A 23,024-nucleotide genomic window follows, 5' to 3' on the forward strand; every position below is an offset into this window, starting at 1 on the left:
TAAAGGGATTACCTGTAGTGATCGGGAATTAAATGGCTGATTACGACAACATGTGTATTGTAATGTTAACCAACAAGATGGCGTTCAATTCTTTTTCTAAATATATATCCTAGGCCGCTTACAACATACATAAAACTTGCAGTGCTTATATCATTTACAATAGACAAATGTGATAACATTACATCTCCCTTTTTTTAGAACTTTTCCATTTCTGAAAAGATTAAAGAACTCTTAAATTCACTAGAAACATTGAATCAATTAATCAACAGTTTATGTACAAAGTCCTCAAGATATTTTAGTCGTCTCACTGTACGCTGTGGTCTTGGTTCTTGACGCGGAGTGGTTGACGCATCTGTTTGGTCAGATTGTAGCTGCGGTGGCTTATCCAACGTTGATTCAGTGCACGTGTCATCGGGGACAACAGATGGCAAGGTAGTTTCACCAGTTTTGAGCAGTTGTCTGCGGTTTCTGCGATAAAGCTTGTTATCACCGGTGCGCACTAAATAAGATCGGTCTGAGAGTTTCTGATCCATTATAGCAGGTTCCCAGTGTTTTGAATCTTTCTGTACACGAATTATTTCACCTCTGTTGATGTTTGGCAAAGTTGCAGATTGGCGATCATAATAGCGTTTTTGTTTTTCCTGGCGCGCGATAAGTTGAGGTTTGCAAGATTCAACAACTTTAGGATTCAACATGTCCGATGTTATTGGTATCTTTGTACGCAACTGTCTATTCATGAGTAGCTGGGAAGGTGAGTGTCCTATTCCGTCAATCGGTGATGCGCGATAGTTCATAAGACTTGTGTAGATATCAGATCCAGATTCATCAGCTTTCTTGAGCAGATTCTTTACGGTCTGAACACACCTCTCCGTCTGTCCATTTGATTGTGGGTATCTGGGACTTGAGGTTGTGTGAATGAAATCCCAATCTGTCGCGAACTTCTTAAATGCGTAACTCGAGAACTGAGGTCCATTATCCGTGAATAGTTCTGTTGGAATGCCATGACGAGCAAACACAGATTTAAACGCAGTGATTGTTTGTGAACTGGATGTTGTAGGCATTCGGACTATTTCAGGATATTTGGAATAGTAATCAACACACAGAAGGTATTCAGAACCTTTGAACTGAAACATATCTGCTGCCACTTTGGCCCAAGGACGCGAAGGTATCTCCTGTGGCATCAATGGTTCTTTGCAGTTAGAGTTCCGGTACTTGTTACACACTGCACATTGTCCAATAAAGTTTTCAATATCCTGGTTCATTTTTGGCCAAAATAGTATTTCTCGTGCTCGTGTCTGTGTTTTCACTATGCCCATGTGGGCTTCATGTAGTTATTCAGCATCTCGGTTTTCAAGCTGATTGGTACCATGAGTCTTTGGCCTTTGTACAAAAGTCCATCTATGGCTGTTATTTCATCACGGTAATTCCAGTATTGAATGATATTCAATCATTCGATCGTTCAACTGGCCAACCAACCAATACTGTATTTTTCAGCGTTTGTAAGGTCTCATCTGCAGCAGTTGCCTCTTTGAGCTGTTGCAGTTTTTCGGGGGACACAGGAAGTTGTGCCTCAATCGAATTAACGTCTATCTCATCATCAACGAGAATCTCGGGAGTCTCTTTCAGGTAAGACCGACTTAATGCATCTGAGATATGCATCTCTTTACCTGGTACGTACACTAGCTTAAGTTCGTAGCGCTGTAGCTTCATAAGCATTCGCTGAAGTCTCGGAGTCGCTCTGTAAAGTGGCTTGTTGTAGATCGCAACGAGGGGCTTATGGTCCGTTTCCACAGTCACACTTCGCCCATAAATGTAGTGATGAAACTTCTCACATCCATATACTATCGCGAGCATTTCACGTTCAATCTGAGCATACCGCTTCTGTGTCTCTGTTAGGGCTCGCGATCCGTATGCTACAGGATGCCCATCCTGGAGAAGTACTACGCCAAGACCTTTTGAGCTTGCATCACCTGAAATTGTTACTGGCTTGTGTACGTCGTAAATACTTAGTACCGGTGTGCTGGAAACTAACTGTTTCAGTCTGTCGAAACTCTCCCGTTGAGGCCTATCCCAGTGCCACTCTACATCTTGTTGTAGAAGCGTCCGAAGTGGAGCAGTCACGTCAGACAAGTTCGGTATGAATTTCACAACATACTGAACAACACCTAACACACGTTTCACTCCTGATACATCCGTTGGTGACGGCATATCTACTATCGCCCGTACTTTCTCAGGATCTACTTTGATGCCACTGTTTGTAATCAAATGTCTACATACCTCACTTCTGGTACACGCTTATTTAACTTAATGTTCATTTCGCGACACCGTTGTAACATCTGTTGTACACGGTAATCATGTTCCACAGTGGTCTCTCCCCACACTAAGATGTCGTCGACAATGTAATTGCCAGGGATTTCCACCATGAAGAATTTTCTGTATCTACTTTGCTGCTGTCATCATGGTCGTGCATCGTTGTAGTTGGAGGATGAAGATCCTGAAGTTGGGTACTTGGGTGGTGTGATGGTTGATTGTGCTGTGGTAGGTCTACCGTTGAAATCAGTTGATGTCATCTCATCAAGCTTAAAAAAATATTTCGACATAAATATTTCATACTTAATGCACAAAAAATGAGACTATTATTTTCATATTTAAACGCAACATTACACATATTTTACCATTGATGAAAACTCGCACATCGTGTGGAGTGATCACATTCTTACACGGTATGTCTCCTGTCCGATCTTCAGTGCTGGTGATGTTGCCCACAAACTGTTCCGGGAAAAACAAGCTGAAATCTTTCAACAGTTTTTGAAACAGCACAATTTCAGGTTTTTTTTTTACAATTTTCTTCAGGGAGTAGGCTCCGGGACCTTTTCAATTGCAGGTCAAAATGCGTTGCTTCAAATCACAGTTCCCCCCATCAATTGGGTGGGCCATGGAATTTTGTAGGATGAAGATCATCGCGACTAACCAAACAATCATGATCACAAACCTCACAACAGTAAATATATATATATATATATATATATATATATATATATATATATATATATATATATATGTATGTATGTATATTTCTCTATACACCAGATCTAACACTATACAGTTACTCCAATTTCTCTCTTAAGAATGACCTGTACTTTAGCAGGTGTCATTTTTGAATTGTACATGAAGTGTTTCAAACCTGTGCAAAGTTTATTATGGTTGGCGGATCCAGGATATAAACTCAAATTTACTTAAATGAAAGTGGTGGGAGAAGGAAGATTTCTACCATTTTGTTTGAGATTGTTAACCCTTCTCAGGTTTTTTTAATCCCCCCCCCCCCCCCCGCAAACGATCAGCATGTCCGTCTGTCTGTAGACGAGATTTTGTCCGGACCATTTCTTGGAAACTGTTGCAGGATTTGTCTGAAAATTTGTACACTTATTATTCGCCATATGAAAGTGTGCACCTGGTATTTTCATGATGATTGGATAATTTTTTAGCATTTTACAGGTGTTTTTTTTTTTTTTCATTTTTATTATGTGGTTTTGTCCGGATCCATTCCCAGAGACCCTAATCTATATCTATATCTCCTGGGAATTGGGCAGAAAGATATAAAGATCTCTGTTGTCTAAGTCTCTTAATTGTAATTTATAACTGTCAAAATACATAGTTACTGGAACCAGGCATTTATTTTTAAAATGAGTTTGATATAAAGGTATTAAGATCAATTTGATTTTGTATAATTAATTATATATTTTTTTTAACAATCGATTTGCAGAGTGTCATGTCTCACAAAGATGACAGATATTTACAAACTATTTTTTCAATGTAATAAAAAAGAACACTGTAATTATTAGTAATTGATGTTTTATTAGGCTGCACCTTAGTTTCCATCATTATATATATATATATATATATATATATATATATGTATATATATATATATATAGGATCTCCCATAGTTTGTGGATGGATATGATTTTTTATCCAACGAGTTGTGTTTTCCATCCCCGAGCCTTAGCGAGGGGATAGAAAACACACAAAAACCATGGGAGATTCTTTTCATCACATATTTTTGTTTAACTATCAAAGCGTTTCTTGTCTTTATTTTCTAATTCAAAGTTCCCTCTCGGTTACCTCGGACCAAATAACATACGTAAATAATATTATTTATTTTATTTTAGAAATAGTTAGTACAAAAATCAAAGAAAGAATTTTTTTGTAGCAGTTACATTTTTTAATTCATGAATGAAAATTCGTTCAAAAATATGAAATAACCTGAAATTTGACAAATCAAGTCATTTACAATATATTATTATTGACTTCAGTCATACGAGTCCGTGTCTTTTCCGTGGTGTTTTCAAGTTATCAAAAATTAGGGATTGTTTATCACTGAAATTCAGAGTGATTCTGGTGCAGTAACTACAACCAAGTTGGTACTTAGTTTCTATTGCATTTTTGTTGGTTACGTGTTTAAGTTATGATATGTGCTAGACTTTACATTCCTGTCTATTCTGTTCCATTGTCTATGTAAGTCAAGTTAGTTTGACTAATGTCGCTTGCATACGCATGCTTTTATTTCGCAAAAATGGAGATCTCCACATCATACCTATAGGCGAATTTTTTAATCAAACGCAAATATAAACTCCAATTTTGACCTCCCGAGCCGCATCCCATTTCATAAAGAAATGCAATGGATCTAATACCCATATCTCCAATACGTTCTAAACATTGTTCAAACCACTTTGTTCGGTTTTCTGAGCTGTCAATGTAAGGTGCTATTTTACGAAAACAATTTCCAGCACGACCAAAGTCCCATTGAACTAACAGACATACATCCTTAAAACGTTTCAGTAATGGTTCTTCTTAATATGTAATCGTTCCAGGTACTCCTCGATCTTTTTCAACAGCAAGATTTCTTCTATTGACAGATGATCGCTTTGAGTATATATCCGCCCAAGGAAATTTAGTACTAACCTCATGTAAAAGTCCATGAGAACGAACTGCTAAACAATTCACTATTTGTCCTATCGCACTAACATTTTCTATTTTCTGCAAGTCCCCTTTCACGAATTTAACAGACATCTTTACTATAAGACGGGATTTATTTTATTTCACATAAAAATTATTACTGTCCTTTAATTCAAAGCCTAACATAAAAAAAAACAGATCTGTTTTACTGTCTAGCTACCTGTTAGAATGTCAGTGCATATAAACAGAAAATACATTCCTTTGACGTCACACATTGAAATACCATAAATACCGTACATTCCTATGACGTCACACATTCCAGAGTCTGCGCGACGCGCCCTATTTTGCTACTACTGACAATTCTATCGTGAACAAACACGACTTAAAAGATTAGAATAAATTCTAAGTGGAATTAAAAAATTGTAACTACGAGGTATCAAGCCCAACATTTTAACTTATGTTAAGGTAGAACCAATGTCGGAAAAATCTTTGTGAAAGGATTTTCAAACTTTTCAAAATGAGTAATTATACCCCCGCTCCGGAGGAGAGGGGGGTATACTGTTTTACCCTTGTGTGTCTGTCTGTCTGTCCGTAACAAATTTTGGTCACAGTTTTCTCAGGAACTACTCATTGCAGATGCTTGAAATTTTAGCACAATCTTTGTTTAGGCATGCCATATGGTGGGATTCATTTTTGTATGAATCCGATGTCAACTTCCTGTTTATCCGTGCGTCTGTCCGTTCCATACATAAAAAATTTTGGTCGTGGTTTTCTCAGCAACTACTCATCGCAGATGCTTGAAATTGTAGCACAATCTTTCTTTAGGCGTGCCATATGGTGGGATTCATTTTTGTACTAATCCGATGTCAACTTCCTGTTTATCCGTGCGTCTGTCCGTACCACACATAACAAACTTTGGTCGCTATTTTCTCAGCAACTACTCATCGCAGATGCTTGAAATTTTAGCACAATCTTTCTTTAGGCATGCCATATGGTGGGATTCATTTTTGTACGAATCCGATGTCAACTTCCTGTTTATCCATGCGTCTGTACGTACCACACATAACAAACTTTGGTCGCAATTTTCTCAGCAACTACTCATCACAGGTGCTTGAAATTTTAACATACTCTTTCTTTAGGCATGCCATATGGTGGGATTCATTTTTGTTCAAATCCGATGTTAACTTCCTGTTTATCCGTGCGTCTGTCTGTATTATACATAACAAATTTTGGTCGTAGTTTTCTCAGCAACTACTCATTGCAGATGCTTGAAATTTTAGCACAATCTTTGTTTAGGCATGCCATATGGTGGGATTCATTTTTGTACAAATCCGATGTTAACTTCCTGTTTATCCGTGCGTCTGTCTGTATTATACATAACAAATTTTGGTCGTAGTTTTCTCAGCAACTACTCATTGCAGATGCTTGAAATTTTAGCACACTCTTTGTCAAGCCTTGCCATATAACGGGATTCATTTTTGGAACAAATCCGATGTCAACTTCCTGTTTATCCATGCGTCTGTCCGTACCATACGTAGCAAATTTTAGTTGTAGTTTTCTCAGCAATTAGTCATCGCAGATGCTTGAAATTTTAGCACAATCTTTGTTTAGGCATGCCATATGTTGGGATTCAGTTTTTACAAATCCGATTTCAATTTCCTGATTATCACTGTGTTTGTCCATAACCGAACTTGTGTATTCACATCAGAGCGGGGGTATTATTAGTGAGCATTGGCTCACAGACTTCTTGTTAACACTTGCTTATTTATCAGTGAAAAATACATGGCATGTTTCCTTGTTATTAAATATAGTGCAGCAGGCGCAATTTAGAATTATTATTATACACTGCAACTATAATTTTCAGCCATTTTTAGGGGTACATGGTCATAAAGAGATCACTTCTTCAAACATCTTTGTTTATAGACTTCATTAACTGAAGAATAGTTAGAAATATCATTAGAAATATCATTTTCTTCAATTTACATAAAAGATTAAATCCACATTTCAATAAATATATGAAAATGCGATCAATATTTTTTAAAGGATTTTTAGTCCATCCAACCCTAAATTTGTAAATATTTACCAAGAGACTGTGACAGTGTTTTCAATCCTTAATATGATGAAGGACATACTCAAATGATTACGAAAAATGATTAAAATATATACCTTTCCCCGCAAACTAATGAGAGAGATTTTTTTTGTTATCAATACTAATCATGGTGACCTTTTTGCACTTACAGGATTTCATGATTAAATGAATGTTTTGGCGTTACTTTCAGATTTACAATATGAATATTTATCAAGAAATGAAATTTCTATTTTTGAAAATTAATATTTAGCGCGTTATTATTATTATACACAAACCACTAAATATCCAGATAAATAAATAAGGAATAATTATGAAAATGAATACATTTCATTATATAATATACGTAACACACATTAAATAAATCTTTAAGAGATTTAAGACTCAGACGATATATCATCAAGATATTATACTATTTAATAGTCGACTGAAGATTTCTTAGCAACTTTGCATTCCTTCAAATTAGTAGTATGTCCTTCATATATCCCAGTTAAATTATTTTCATTAGCTGAGATAGTCTAGCATTCTTTCACTTAATTATGACGTCATACGACGTAGGTTCTACGTTAAGAAATTTGATATAAATATTGCAGATTTTCAGTTTTTAGAGCCTGACATGAACATATTTTCGTATAGGAATATAAGAATATTTAATTAGATCCTGAGTCTTTATTATAAAATCATCCAGTTTCTGGTATGCGTGGTAAGTTATGGTGAAAAAGCATTTATCACTGATGCACTTTTATTTAATTTGATTTAGTCATATTGTGAAAATTTCCAGTTCATTAAGAGAGTGGAATGACCTCCAGGGGTTCATAACCTTAAACCATTAGATGTACATAACATAATAACACAAGAAACAGAGTTGTGTATAGTCAAATGGAAAAGTTTTCTACTATTTTGGGGTCGCATGTTCATTTGTCATTTCAGGGACAGGGAGCGGCTAGGGAGATTGCCCCCCCCCCCCTCCTGGAATTTGCAGGGTTATTTAAATAGGACTATATACTGATTTACAGAAGCAAATAAAAAATGGACCCCACAGTCATTGTTTTTATTTAGTTTGTTTGGGTTTTTTCTCTCTCTCTCTCTTTCTTTTCTTTCTTTTTTGCTTCTAAGGGAATTCTGGACTTGAAATTTTTTTGACTGAGGTGTGGAACCCCCCCCCCCCCCCCAAAAAAAAAAAAAAAATCCTGGATCTGTGCCTGTAATGTCGATAACGGGAGATGACTCTTCAGAATGTGAAATTCGTTAAGTGTGGCATCCGATCATCTTTGATCCTTTTTAAACTTTAACCCAACCATTTGCATTTTGGTTTATTTAACCCCAATCTATACTTAAACATGTACTTATCGACTGTCATAGGTCCTGTCAACTTCATGAAATATAATCCAATTAAAACACAAAATGAATTAATTTCTACTGATATACATGTAATGATGTGTACACCACACTGCACCATATGCAATCTAAAAATGATTGTGGTAAAACTAGTACTAGTAGGGTGACGCAAGCCCAATGTGATGTAGAAATTTTCAAAAAGGTGTTTACATACATGTACAGTACAAGAACAAATTTTAAATTATCATAACAACCGATGTTTTAACATAACTTTGCCATCTAAGCCTATTTCCAAAAGCAGGCAAATGGTGTGTGTGTTGGGGGGGGGGGGGGTAACAAAATTGATTGAGTATGGCTTTTCAAGGAGGTTTATGCTTAATACTAAAAAAAAGTTTGCACATTTTGATAAATTCATCAAAAACGCTTTGGACTAAAATATTATTTGTTGTTGAGAAATTAAATTTAAAAAGTTCCAATTTTGGGCCAAAAATTTATATCCCCCCTTTTATCAAAACCATCTCATTTGTAGTTTCGAAATACCGCCGACACATGGCTGAAATATTGCCGACTCGGCGTTAAACAATATACAATCAATCAATCGTAATATGTCTGTTCCACCGGAAACAAAAACGACAACAGATAAACTACATAATTGGAGTATTCTACTTTCCCATAAATATCTTTTATAAATAATTTGAAATGATTTATAGACATGTTATTCAGACTACAAATATTTGGAGTAACGTCTAAAAACTCTTTAAAATTCATTTCCGGTTTCGTGTTTTTCTGTCCTCCAAATGAGAAGTTGTCTGAGCGAGATCTCTGAAATGCTAAAAGATTAAGACGCAAATCTTAATTGGATAATAGATCTTTAGGAGTAAACGAAACATTAGGGTTTAAACGCGTCAGCCGTCACTTCCGGTCATAACAGGAAGAATCAAAAGAAATCAACAATTTTAACTTTTCCTTTCTAATTAAAGCTTACTTTACTTTAATGCATCTCTTTCGCTGTTTTGAAGAATGTTAGATTTCACCGGAAACAAAAACGTCAACTTCCGGTTTTAAGAGATAAAGAACGTTATTTCGATGTTTAACTTTTTCACTTATATCGCTAATAATTAAAATGTCTGAAATGTACTTTATATATGATGTAGATACTACAGATATTTAGAGAAACGTCAGAGATTTTTATACAATTCACTTCCGGTCCCGTGTTTTCCTGTCCTCAAAATTAGAATTTGTTCTCACACTGGCTCGGTAACGTGAAGGACTAAGTCTTAAACTTTCAGGACTGATAGTCAGTCATCAGTTTATATGCATCGATTGAAAATTAAGGTCGTCATTACTTCCGATCGTGACAAGAAGTGATTCAAAAAAGTGATTTTTTTAAGTAATTTTGTTTCAACATAAGTATTAGGCTTAATCCGACGTTAGAAAACACATGTCCATGCGAACTATTTCCGCTAGAAGTGCCAGCTGTAAAACCGCTTTTAACAATGCACCACTTGGGCGACTCCCAACAGGAAGTAGTGTTACGGAAGACATTCTCATTACATGTAATGAGTTCCTAGTTTGTTTTTGTTTTTTTTTTGTTTTGTTTGTTATTGCATGTTTGGATAGAAAACAAAAATACTCATTGATATTAGAAGGCAATTAGTATGAATGAAACTATTTGAACATAGGTCTACTCAGAATGGAAAGTACCATTACCATAAAAAACGTAGAAATTAATATGTGCATGTTGCATGTGTGACCTTAATTGAGGGAGTATTGATGAAATATGTTTCACACATCAGCTAACTCTGTTGGCATGTACCGGGATACACAGCTGTTGACACCTGGTCAAGGTGGTAATTAACACCTTTTGTTTAAACACCTGTTATCTACCCCCCCCCCCCCGGCACTGCATGTGTATACATTGGACCTTCACTATGCTTAATTTGGTCTCTATTTTCAATGCCAATTTAGACAAATTATTTTTATGCCCCCGGATCGAAAGATCCCGGGGGTATATTGTTTTTGTCCTGTCCGTCTGTTTGTCTGTTTATCTGTCTGTCTGTTGTCAACTTTAACCTTGCCCATAACTTTTTGATTGGTTGGAGCTATGACTTTCATATTTCACATGTGTATTCCTTGTGAAAAGACCTTTCTCTGGGTACCATCATTTTTGACCTTGACTTGGAGTTTGACCCACTTTTGCAAAATTTTATGAGACTTTAACCTTGGCCATAACTTCTGAACAGTTGGAGCTAGGGGTTTCAAACTTCACATGTGCATTCTTTGTGACAAGGCCTTCCTTTGGATACCGACAACTTTGACCTTTTGAACTTGACCTTTGAGTTTGACCTACTTTTGAAAAACTTTAACCTTGGCCATAACTTTTGAACAGTTGGTGCTTGGGGTTTCAAACTTCACATGTGTATTCCTTGTGACAAGACAAACCTCTTTGACCCTTTGACCTTGACCTAGGAGTTTGACCTACTTTTGCAAAACTTTAACCTTGGCCGTAACTTTTGAACGGTTACAGCTAGGGCTTTCATACTACAAATATATAATCTTTGTGACAAGACCTTCCTTTGGATAGCAACCACTTTGACCTTTTGACCTTGACCTAGGAGTTTGACCTACTTTTGCAAAACTTTAACCTTGGCCGTAACTTTTGAACGGTTACAGCTAGGGCTTTCATACTACAAATATATAATCTTTGTGACAAGACCTTCCTTTGGATAGCAACCACTTTGACCTTTTGACCTTGACCTAGGAGTTTGACCTACTTTTGAAAAACTTTAACCTTGGCCATAACTTTTGAATGGTTGATGCTAGGGCTTTCATACCTCACATATGTAATCCTTGTGACATCACCTTCCTTTGAATACCAACCACTTTGACCCTTTGACCTTGACTTAGGAGTTTGACCTACTTTTGAAAAACTTTAACCTTGGCCATAACTTTTGAATGGTTGGTGCTAGGGCTTTCATACGTTACATATGTAATCCTGTGACAAGACCTTCCTTTGGTTTGATCTTGACCTTGATGTTTTACTTACATTTAACAAACTTTAACCTTTGCCATAACTTTTGAACAGTTGCAGCTAGGGCTCTCAAATTTAACATTTTTTTATCTTTTGGCCTGGATTTTGACTTGCATTTGAGAAGCTTTAACCTTCGCCATAAGCTGCCATACGGGGGCATCAGTGTTTCACAAACACATCTTGTTTTAAATTGGTATTGATAAATTGAAATGAAATGGCAATATGCTTTACAGATTCTTAAATCAGGACGTTAGCCAACCATAATGGAAATATGAATTTATCATAATAAAAATCTTAATACTTTGTATCTCAAACTTATACATCCATAGTGTCCTTATGTTTCCAGCTCTAGCCACGTTGATGCCTCCTCATTGCAGAGCCATAATTTAAGACATTTTTGAAACATATAAAAATAAAAGCCAAAGGACCAAAGAAAAAATTATTAGAAAAAGGTACTTCAAAATATTTTATCATTAGACATAGTAAAAATTTTGTGGTAAATATATGAATACATGAGCCAATGAAAGCAATAAACATAAAACAAATTGATAGATAATTTAAAAAAAAAATGAACAGAAAAATGAATTTTAAATATTAACATCACTTAGAATTATATACTTAACCTAACACAAGACCAAACGGTATTCACTGGTCAGCACCCCTGGCGGGGGAGGAATACTGCCTGATAATTATCCCTACTCTTAACAAATATAATAAATAAATGATGTAGAAACAAAACATTGGTTTCATTTTTCTGCAAGACTGAGTATGAAGATTTCATGATCTACTGCATTTTAGAGTGTGTGAAAGTTGTATTCCTGTCTACTTTTTTTAGCTCACCTCGACGAAGTCGAGATGAGCTTATGCTATACCCCCGGCGTCGGCGTCGGCGTCGGTGTCGGCGTCGGCGTTAGCGTCGGCGTCCCAGGTTAAAGTTTTAGGAGCAAGTCCCATTCCCAAGTAACTATAAGCCCTACCTGGACCAAACTTGCATGGATGATGCATCTAGGGATGGACACTACCAAACTTGCTTCGGATGCTGGATCTGACCTACATTTTCCGGATGAGTGACCAGGTTAAAGTTTTAGGAGCAGGTCCATTCCTAAGTAAGTATAAGCCCTACCTGGATCAAACTTGCATGGATGATGCATCTAGGAATGGACACTACCACACTTGCTTCGGATGCTGGATCTGACCTAGGTTTTCCGGATGAGTGACCAGGTTAAAGTTTTAGGAGCAGGTCCATTCCCAAGTAACTATAAGCCCTACCTTGACCAAACTTGCATGAATGATGCATCTAGGGATGGACACTACCACACTTGCTTCGGATGCTGGATCTGACCTAGATTTTCCAGATGAGTGACCAGGTTAAAGTTTTAGGAGCAGGTCCATTCCCAAGTAACAATAAGCCCTACCTTGACCAAACTTGCATGGATGATGCATCTAGGGATGGACACTACCACACTTGCTTGGATGCTGGATCTGACCTAGATTTTCCAGATGAGTGACCAGGTTAAAGTTTTAGGAGCAGGTCCATTCCCAAGTAACTATAAGCCCTACCTGGACCAAACTTGCATGGATGATGCATCTAGGGATGGACACTACCAAACTTGCTTCGGATGCTGGATCTGACCTACATTTTCTGGATGAGTGACCAGGTTAAAGTTTTAGGAGCAGGTCCATTCCCAAGTAACTATAAGCCCTACCTTGACCAAACTTGCATGGATGATGCATCTAGGGATGGACATGACCACACTTACTTCGGATGCTGGATCTGACCTACATTTTCCAGATGAGTGACCAGGTTAAAGTTTTAGGAGCAGGTCCATTCCCAAGTAACTATTAGCCCTACCTGGACCAAACTTGCCTGGATGATGCATCCAGGGATAGACACTACCACACTTACTTCGGATGCTGGATCTGACCTAGATTTTCCACATTTGAGACCAGGTTTAGATTTAGGAGTAGTCCCATTCCCAAGTAACTATAAGCCCTACCTCGACCAAACTTTCATGGATGATGCATCTAGGGATGTACACTAACCAACCTGCTTCGAATGCTGGATCTGACCTAGATTTTCCACATGAGTGAATTTTAGCCATATTTTAACCAAATTAGCATGGATGATGTATCTAGGGATGGACACTTCCAGACTTGGTTTGGATTCTGAATCTGACGTACATTTTCCAGATGAGTGACCAGGGTAATTTTTTTTGGAGTAGCTATATAATATTATGGCCTGTTATGATTAAATTTGCATAGATGGTGCATCTAAGGATGAAAACTTGCAGTCTTGCTTTGGATGTTGGAACTGACCAAAATTTTCTTGATTACTAAACAGGTCAAAAGTTTTTTGAGCAGGTCTATAATTAAATCCAACTTGCATGGATATTGATCTTGGGATGTACCCTAACTAGAAAAAAAATATGATGTGAAATTTGCCTTACATGTAGATAACATTCGTCGAGGTGAGCTTCGTAATCTTTGATTACCTATGTTGTTGACCAAGGTACGTGGTCTGACAATAGTCGTAGTACCATTTGTTGATGTGTCATTTTTCTGGTGGGATGTAAAGTCGAAATCTATTGTACAGCCTATCTCGTTCGTCTTTATGTATTGGTCATGATTTACAAAATACATTTTAAAATACAAATGAACCATATTTCATACAAGAAGGAAGCAACAAAAACACATACACAAATTCATTTCTTCTGACAATTAAAGCAACAATTATATGATGAACCACAATAAAGAACATTTGAAAACCCAAAATATTCCAACATGTTTTCTGAAACATGTACATTTATTTAAGCAATTTTGTTTTAATTTCTTTTGAGACCACAGTGTCACTCATATCATAATACAAAAATATCTGTGGCCTGTTGACTATTACGACCTGCTCTACCAATCTCTTGAAGATATTTCTCAAGCGTTGTTGGAGGCTGAAAGTGAATGCCCCACTCTAAAGGGCAACAGTGGCAAATATTAACCTTAGTGTGGGTTTTCTTTACGTAATTCACTTACTATACGAGCTTTCATTTTAGATGTATAATCCTTATCAAATTGAGCAAATAATCTGCTTTCCGAGATAGGGTCATGGACTGGAAAATACGAAAATTCACCTACAAAATTTTTGATATATTGATAACAATAACCCAATGCTTCTAATTTATCAATATAAACACATGTTAAAGGAAATCAAGAAAACAAGTCGCACAACTCCTGAGCTCGAGGGTGCAGCAATACATCCAGTTTTTCATATTTTCTATGTTTGGAAGGCGTGTCTGTGTTTGTTTGAATTAAAATAATATTGTATAATATATTATATTTTATAACATAATTCCCCAAACTCATCATACAAAGGTAAAATCATAATGAAATATACTGTTGCATGTAGAATGTTGTTACTGATGGCAAATTTAAGAACAGAATTTTTAAATAACAAAAGTCTATAGTTTCAGTTTTTCTTACATAGGATAATCAGTAAAAACTAACAGTATGTGCTTCAAGTTTAATATTAACACGGTCTGGATTTACGGTGATAATAGTAACATCTGTGAACTGTAGGTCACCTACAAGTTCTTTGATAGCTGTAGGTGTTGCTGTGACTGTCATGCCAAGATGCACAGTATCTGGTGTTGGAAAACTACATACCAGCTCAGAAAACTTTTAAATGCTTTGCGAAATGACAGCCCCCTAAAAGAAACAGTGGTATACATGTAAATTAAGTTTCCTTTGCATGACATATCTATAAATTTTAATGTTTAAATTGTCAATTCCTTTGAAAACTTGATAATTGTTAATGTAACATATACTGCTTACTGTTCCAGCAAGAATGAATTTGACATTTATTCTAAATAATTATTATATATAATCAAAATTTTATAAAAGTCTTTGATTAGATGAGCACTTCAGTTATTTTTTCAATGAATAAATACACACCATTCTGACTCCATATGGACTTCATCAATCACAACTGCAGAGACTCTCTGCTGGTATAATTTTGATCTCAGCATTGATGAAATCTTTCTGTCGTTAAGCAAGGTGTCTGGGTGACCATATATTATGTTGTACTCTCCTCTCTGCAAATCTATTAGGGATGTTGAAGAAGGTACATGGACATCTGTCTTGTCTTGATCATCATCTGAATCATCATATTCTTCTTCACATCTCAGTTTGTAAGTTCTTCCATGGGTACCTATATGAAATTTCATTTCTTGGACATCAGAGTCAGCAATTTTGGGACAAAATTTGCTTATTAAAATAGTAAAGAACCATGGCCTATAGTAGGTTGGCCAGTTTTAGCTTTGTAGTGCAGAGAAGGGAATTAGTAAGTCTGCACTTTAGCCGTACAATTTTTTTAACTGATTAAATGTTTATAAAAATGTTTTATTCCTTTTTCACATAGAGTCATCACCTGGTCTTGCATTAATGACGTCAAAGGGCTCGCGACAAGGGTAATTAATGGATGTTGACATCTTTTGTAGACAGTTTTAAGGCTTAAAGGTTTTGCCAAAGGTCAAGATTTTCCAAAAAAATTATTTTTACAATAGCTCCAAAACTATGTGAGGTATAAAGTAAAAACATTTACAGTTTATAAATATATCATTGATTAACAGATAGAAAGTATCAGTTGAAAACAAGTATTAAAAAAATAGCTTTTGCGAAAAAAAATGTCTACAAATTTGCATATTTAAAAAAAATGCACCTGCTTAATTCTGTACTTTTAGTGAAAACCATCATGGCAGAAATAATATATGTTTATCAATGAAGGGCAAGTTGGACGTGAATGGTCTCTGAAAGTTTGTTATTGAAAGCATGGCATGAATAAAGACAAGACCCCTATAAAATCCGCCATTTGCAATGTACTTCAGGTTTCAAATCTATTTTACACAAAATAAACAGGGAAAACAACTTTCCAGAGGCTATCGAAGTCCATCTTTTTGGTCTTTCTGGAGCCTTCCCTTTTCTTTTCTTTAAACAATGGTGGATGACACACTTTGTCCGTTCTTATTCTCTTGTTTCCTGAGGAAGTGTAAGAGGTAAATATACTTATTTTGTATTTAAAATAGGGATTTCCATACAAGAAGTAACATATTATTAAGCAGATCTTTTGCATAACACCTCTATTAAGAGGTTTAGAAATACGGTTTCTACTATTTACTGATATGTTACAATTACTTTTTAGCTCACCTGAGGTGAAAGCCCAGGTAAGCTTTTTTGATCACCTGTTGTCCGTCCGTCTGTCTGTCCGTCCGTCTGTAAACTTTTCACATTTTCAACTTCTTCTCAAGAACTATTGAGCCAATTTTAACCAAAGTTGGTACAGAGCATCCTTGGGTGAAGGCGAGTTTAAAATGAAGGGCTAACCCCCCTTACAAGGGGAGATAATCAAGAAAAGACAAAAATAGGGTGGGTCATTAAAAAATCTTCTTCTCAAGAACCACAGGGCAAGAAAAGCTGAAACGTATTTTGAAGCATCCTTGGGTAGTGTAGATTTTAAATTGTTCAAATCATGGCCCCCAGGGGTAGGGCGGGGTCACAATAGGGAATCGAAGTTTTACATCGAAGTATATAGGCAAAATCTTTGAAAACCATCTTAAAAACCACTGGGCAAGAAAAGCTGAAACTTATGTGGAAGCATCCTTTGGTAGTGTAGATTCTTAATTGTTCAAATCATGGCTCCCGGGGATAGGGCGGGGCCGCAATAAATATTACAAAGGGGAGGTCTTGTGAAGAACAGCAGGGCCAAAGTAACTCAGTTGAGCGTTGTGGCCCATGGACCTCTTGTTTCTCTTTCCTCTCGCAAACAGATTAAGGGGCAGTTGTTGTTGAGGGTTCTGTATTAGGTGTACGATTTCGTTTCAGTGGAGCAGAGGTAGATGGAGCAGTAGTAATAGAGGGATCCTGAACAACTGATGTAGAACAAGTCTAACAATATATGTTGGCAAAATTACACAGGAATACTACTGAGTGGTTTATCAACGTTACACAGGAATACTACTGACTGATTTATTAACGTTACACAGGAATACTACTGACTGGTTTATTAACGTTACACAGGAATACTACTGACTGGTTTATTAACGTTACACAGGAATACTACTAACTGGTTTATTAACGTTACACAGGAATACTACAGACTGATTTATTAACGTTACACAGGAATACTACTGAGTGGTTTATTAACGCTAGCAATGTAAGTGTGCTTATTTTTTAAGGATTCTTTGAATAACATGTTTTACATCTTAACGCTTACTCCCAATCTGAATCTGTAAACAAGTTATGATCATCCTGGCTACTTGAATCTGAAGGCTGAAAAATTGAGTTTTGTAATAAGGACGTTGTGCTAAGCTACATTTTTCACAATCTTTTACGTGGGACTTCTAATCACATGTGTCACAAAACATATTGAGGTCCCTATCCATGCTATGTTCACTTTTATAGGAAGTCAAATATGTTTACGGCGGCAAATGGTTTAATTTTTATACGCCCGTCTTAAGACGGGACGTATTATGTTATAGCCTTCATGTCCGTCCGTCTGTTAGCTTTTTCGTGTCCGGCTCATAACTTTAATACTATTAGACCTAGAATTATCAAACTTTGTCAGCTGATACGTCTTGGGTAGAAGGTGTGTCGCGCATTAAAAGTAGGTCTTTCTGACCTTTAATTAAGATGCTATGGCCAAATATGGATTGATTGATTGTATATTGTTTTACGTCCCATTCGAGAATTTTTCACTCATATAGAGACGTCACCATATACCGGTGAAGGGCTTCAAATTTTGACCTTTACTCGGCACTCAGGGCCATTGAGCAGTGAGGGATCTTTATCGTGCCAACGCCTGCCGTGACACGGGGCCTCGGTTTTTAAGGTCTCATCCGAAGGACCCGCAACTTTCATTTCAAAGTGCCGAGCGCATGGCGAAGGAACAGTTGCTACCTATTTTTTATCGACTTAGGTCTGTCGCGGCCGAGATTCGAACTCACGACCTCCCGATCACGGAGCGAGCGCTCTACCGACTGAGCTTCCGTGAACGGTGGCCAAATATGGAAAAATCCTGTCCGGCTCATAACTAGAATACTATTAGACTTAGAATCATCAAACTTGGTTAATTTATGCATCTTAGGTAGAAGATGTGTCACGACCTATTTCAGGGTCACTGTGACCTTTAATTTAGTGATTTTTTTTTTTTTAAATGTGTCTCTATACTATCAAATTACACAATCCCCAAAAATGTAAGAATGTTGCAGTACTTATTAAAAAAATGTAAATCAATAAAATACTTATATTTTTTCATTATATACTTTACAGCAATCTATAACAAATGTAATGTTATAAGAGAAATTCCACCTCTCCCATGGGTGTAATCATCAAGCACTGGTCAAGGAGAATTTTGATAAAAGAAAATTACATGTCAAATTAGAGAGAAATTAATGAGTTTATTGTGAGGATCTACCTGGTAGAGCATCTCTGATCAAGCAGGTGTTATCTATATCTCCTGGGCATTGGGGAAAGGGATCAGTGTTGGATTAAAGGAATAAATGAATCTATTTGGCTAGCCTTTTAACTTTTAAAATGAATTTGGTGAAAAGTAATTAAAACTAACTTGATATTGTATAATAAACTAATTTGATATTGTATAATATAATGAAAACTAATTATACCGGGGGGGGGGGGATATTGGAATCAGCATGTCGGTTTGTCTGTTTATCAATATGAACTGCAGCTTAAAGCCAGTCTGACATTAAATCTCAAAAAAATCAACAAATTTTTTTTTTAAAAAGTGTTTTATGGTAGATAGATCATACAAATCTAAGAGTCATGCAGTAACCTTATTAAAAATATTGCATCAAGATTACACAAGTTTTTGTTTCTTTTTATAAATCTTTGTAACAAATTTAAAAAAATCTCTGTTTTCAACAGAATGACATAAATATGCATTTTTATTACAATACAGACTATTAAAGCAGATAGTGCAGATCCATTCATCCCTTGGGAGTAATGAATGGACATGCATCCAGTTAAAGATTATAATTAATGAGTTCAATGTAATAGGAAGGCTAGCTGTCTCGGTAATTTCTGTTAGAGCATCTCTGATCAAGCAGCTCTTATCTGTATCCTTTGGGAATTAGAAAAACTGCATGTCAATTTATAGCATATGTCATTTGATGGTCAGCCTTTTATTTTCAAAATTAATTTGGTTAGATTAAATTGTTAAGACTATTTTGATATTGTTTAATACCGGTATGATATTTTTATTTAATTTTTTGAAAGTATCAAATAAATATGAAAGAGTGGGGGGGGGGGGGGGGGGGGCTGCAGATGGGCATTTGTCAAGGTCTAACACAACCAGTTGAGAAATTTATTATAATCAGTACCTGCACTACAGGATATGTATAAACATCAAATATTATAAGGAATGGAAAAATCATGGAAATCTTTGAATTAAGGTTGACATGATTTTTCTTGCACCCTAAACTGTTTAATGTATGATAATTGAACAATATTTGACGGGCGTATCATGCTGTGGCGGGGCCCTTTATTAACATATAATTTCATACAATCATCTAAACATTTAATATCACGTTTTGTGTAAATCAAAAGACATTGCTGATCCATCGTCTCTACCTGCTCTGCCATACTGCTGCAAAGTATCCATATCTCGGGGGCAACCATAATAAATAGTATATTTCACTCGAATGAAATTCACCTCCATACCAGCTACACTGGTAGCAGTAAGAATTCTAATGTTGCCATTTTTTGTCGACATATCCTATTTTAATCAGTATTGTTTAATATCATATATAAGTTTTAATAAGTTTTAATACCGAGTTTAGGATGGGGGTGTTGTACATATGTGATCATAAAAAACGCTGTCAAATAATTAAAATTGAATGAACTGTATTAAAACTAACAAGAAAAGAACCATGCACGCTAACTCTCGATTTCCGCCTATATTTTGCACCCACTTATATCCATATAAATGGCAGTTCGCATTCAATCAAGTTTTAATGGCCTAAGATGAGTTCATTATTGATTAATCAATAATTTTAAAACCAGTGTCAAAAACTAAATTGCTCGTATTTACGACTCTTTCCATAAGGGGGTTGCAAATTTTATGTACTGAAATCAGGCTTTAAAAATCGCTAGATTTGCAGTGAGGTTAGGTACATATTATCGCTGACGATAACATGCAAAAGAACAGTATTCAGCGTCCCACATCTCCGGAATGTCCTGTTATATGTGCTCTTCCAACTGAGATATCTGGTTATGGTTTAAATTCAGTTTCATTGAACAAGAATGAAGCAACACACACTAGAAAGATCTTTAAAAGCTCTAACTACAATCAGCTTCATGAGCTAAGCACACTAGAGAAGTACACTGGAAAACTAACTGTTCAACAAGCAAATTCCTCCTCATCCAAAATTTCGCAATGTAAGAGGATGGAGGTCCTGAATCGGATTATCGGAGTACTCTGTGGTATGTATAGTATTACACTTATTACTTACCTTTATCTGTTATTATGACTTCAACTTCATTGTAGGAAAATCTGGAAAATTTTTAGTCTAAACTGCTAAATGTTTGATATATTAAAAAAAAATCTCCATCCATACAACATATTGATGTTCACAATGAACACCACCAAAAGTATGGATACATTTTATACATGTAAGTGTAGGCATAACCTTTTATATTCTCAGCTGTTTGATGTTGATACGGATCAGATTCAAAAGGAGGGGAAGGAGAAATTCATGAACCCTTCTTTGGAGGATATCTCCACAGTGAAAACTATGGAGAAGGGAGAGCGAGGAAGCAATGGAAGGAGCAGATTTGGATTTCTCTTCAATCCATCAATAACAAAAACATATAGTACTATTTTTTAAAAACTATATTAACAAATAAAGCAATAGCACACTCATTGTGTCATTAAAACCCACTGCATTAAACCACACTCTCTTTTTGCATAAACCAGGTAATGACTTCAATCAATAACTGATGATTAAAATAACCATAAAAAATCTGTTTTTTTTGTTTTTCTCATTTAATCAAGACAAATCTTAAGCAATGAAGAATTTGCAAAGGATTTTTTTAAAAATTGTATCCTATCACTTTCTGTAAAATTTTAGGTTTCATTTAAGTATGTAACTTTTCAATCACAAGTTAAAGCAAAACAGTTCTAATGTTCTAATCCTAATTTGACAACACGACCAGTCATCTGCACTTCTTTAACCATTCTGTGGGTCTTTCCACGCTAAGTGGAGGAAGTACTACTGGTGGTACATGAATGTCCTTATTGTAGCAATGTTAAAAAATTGAATGAGAGAATACTTTTGAAGGCTGGAAATCTAAAATACAAATTGACATGAGACTTGGAAAATGTAAAAATGATACAGATTTCAAGTTAAAGTCACATATTTCTGTATATATTGAAAACTTCCATTCCTTTTTTTATCCTAGATAAATTTCAGTTGACAAACCTGAGAACAAATCTGTAGAGGAAAGATCAAAGATTCTTGCAGGAATTGATCCATTTGACGGCTGGCTGCGCCATGTTCTTTGGTAACCACACACACCATAGTACTGGATTGATTGTATATTGTTTTACGTCCTGTTCGAGAATTTTTCACTCATATAGAGACCTCACCATATACCCGTGAAGGGCTTCAAATTTAGACTTTTACTCGGCACTCGGCCATTGAGCAGTGAGGGTTCTTTATCGTGCCAACTCCTCGGTTTTTAAGGTCTCATCGGAAGGACCCACAACTTTCACTTCAAAGTGCCGAGCGCTTGGCGAAGGAACAGTTGCTACCTATTTTTTATCGACTTAGGTCAGTCGCGACCGTGATTCGAACACACGGCCTTCCGATCATCATCATCATCATCATCATTTATTTGGTATCATATATCATCATACATAAAACAAATACACATAAATATACATAATCATTTGAAAGACAATATTTGGGAATCCATAAATTTTAAATAGATTTATAAATAAATATTCAGGAAACCATATTTTAGATAGTGACTAGTTGATACCAGGATAACCCATTAAAGCTGGAGAGCTTATTTCCAATGGGGTCCTACCCTAAATAAGATAAAAATACAATGTTTCATCATTAAAGCACTATAACAATTTTTGGCACTATAATCTTAGCACTGCGTTGCTTACACGTTAAATTTAATTTAAGTATGACAACATATAAGATCAATAAAATAATAAAATATGTTTTATAAGTTAATGCTGAAACATATCACTTTCATGTTCTAAAATGCCATTTTGTAAGATAAAACTCTTAACTTGTTTCTTAAAAGTAATCTTTCCTTTAGTACATTTAATAGAAGCTGGTAAAAAATTCCAGTCCTTAATGCCATTATAGTAAAAAGTATCCGCTTGACATGCTTTCACATGAGGAATAAAAAAATCTTCATTAGTGGATGCTCTAGTGTTTCGTGAAGACACAGCTGACCTTAAAGTAAAATTTTCGCTTAGATAGGATGGCGCACAACCATGATATATGTTATACACATGGTTTAATCTGAGTTGTCTTACCCGGTCTTCTATATTTAAATAATTTAATGTACTATGCACTTTGTAGTTTATGGAAT

The 23,024-nt window shown here is 35.9% G+C and overlaps 1 protein-coding gene and 1 pseudogene across 1 annotated transcript; both read right to left on the bottom strand.

The window, feature by feature from the left end:
* Nucleotides 1-254: 254 nt before the first annotated feature.
* LOC133179602 (uncharacterized protein K02A2.6-like) lies at nt 255-1,316 on the bottom strand. Its single transcript, XM_061314316.1, has one exon. It carries the CDS (start codon nt 1,314-1,316, stop codon nt 255-257), a length of 1,062 nt encoding a protein of 353 aa, XP_061170300.1.
* A 1,140-nt stretch (nt 1,317-2,456) lies between these two features.
* Nucleotides 2,457-20,184, bottom strand: LOC133179603 (uncharacterized; annotated as a pseudogene).
* Nucleotides 20,185-23,024: the final 2,840 nt, after the last annotated feature.

This window comes from Saccostrea echinata, unplaced genomic scaffold, assembly GCF_033153115.1.
Source record: "Saccostrea echinata isolate AGI-Se365-2 ecotype Australia unplaced genomic scaffold, CSIRO_AGI_Sech_v1 ptg000005l, whole genome shotgun sequence".
Taxonomy (NCBI): domain Eukaryota; kingdom Metazoa; phylum Mollusca; class Bivalvia; order Ostreida; family Ostreidae; genus Saccostrea; species Saccostrea echinata.

What these genes read in the sequence shown, in the direction of transcription:
- LOC133179602 (XM_061314316.1), bottom strand. Translation starts at nt 1,316, where the DNA reads ATGGGCATAGTGAAAACACAGACACGAGCACGAGAAATACTATTTTGG.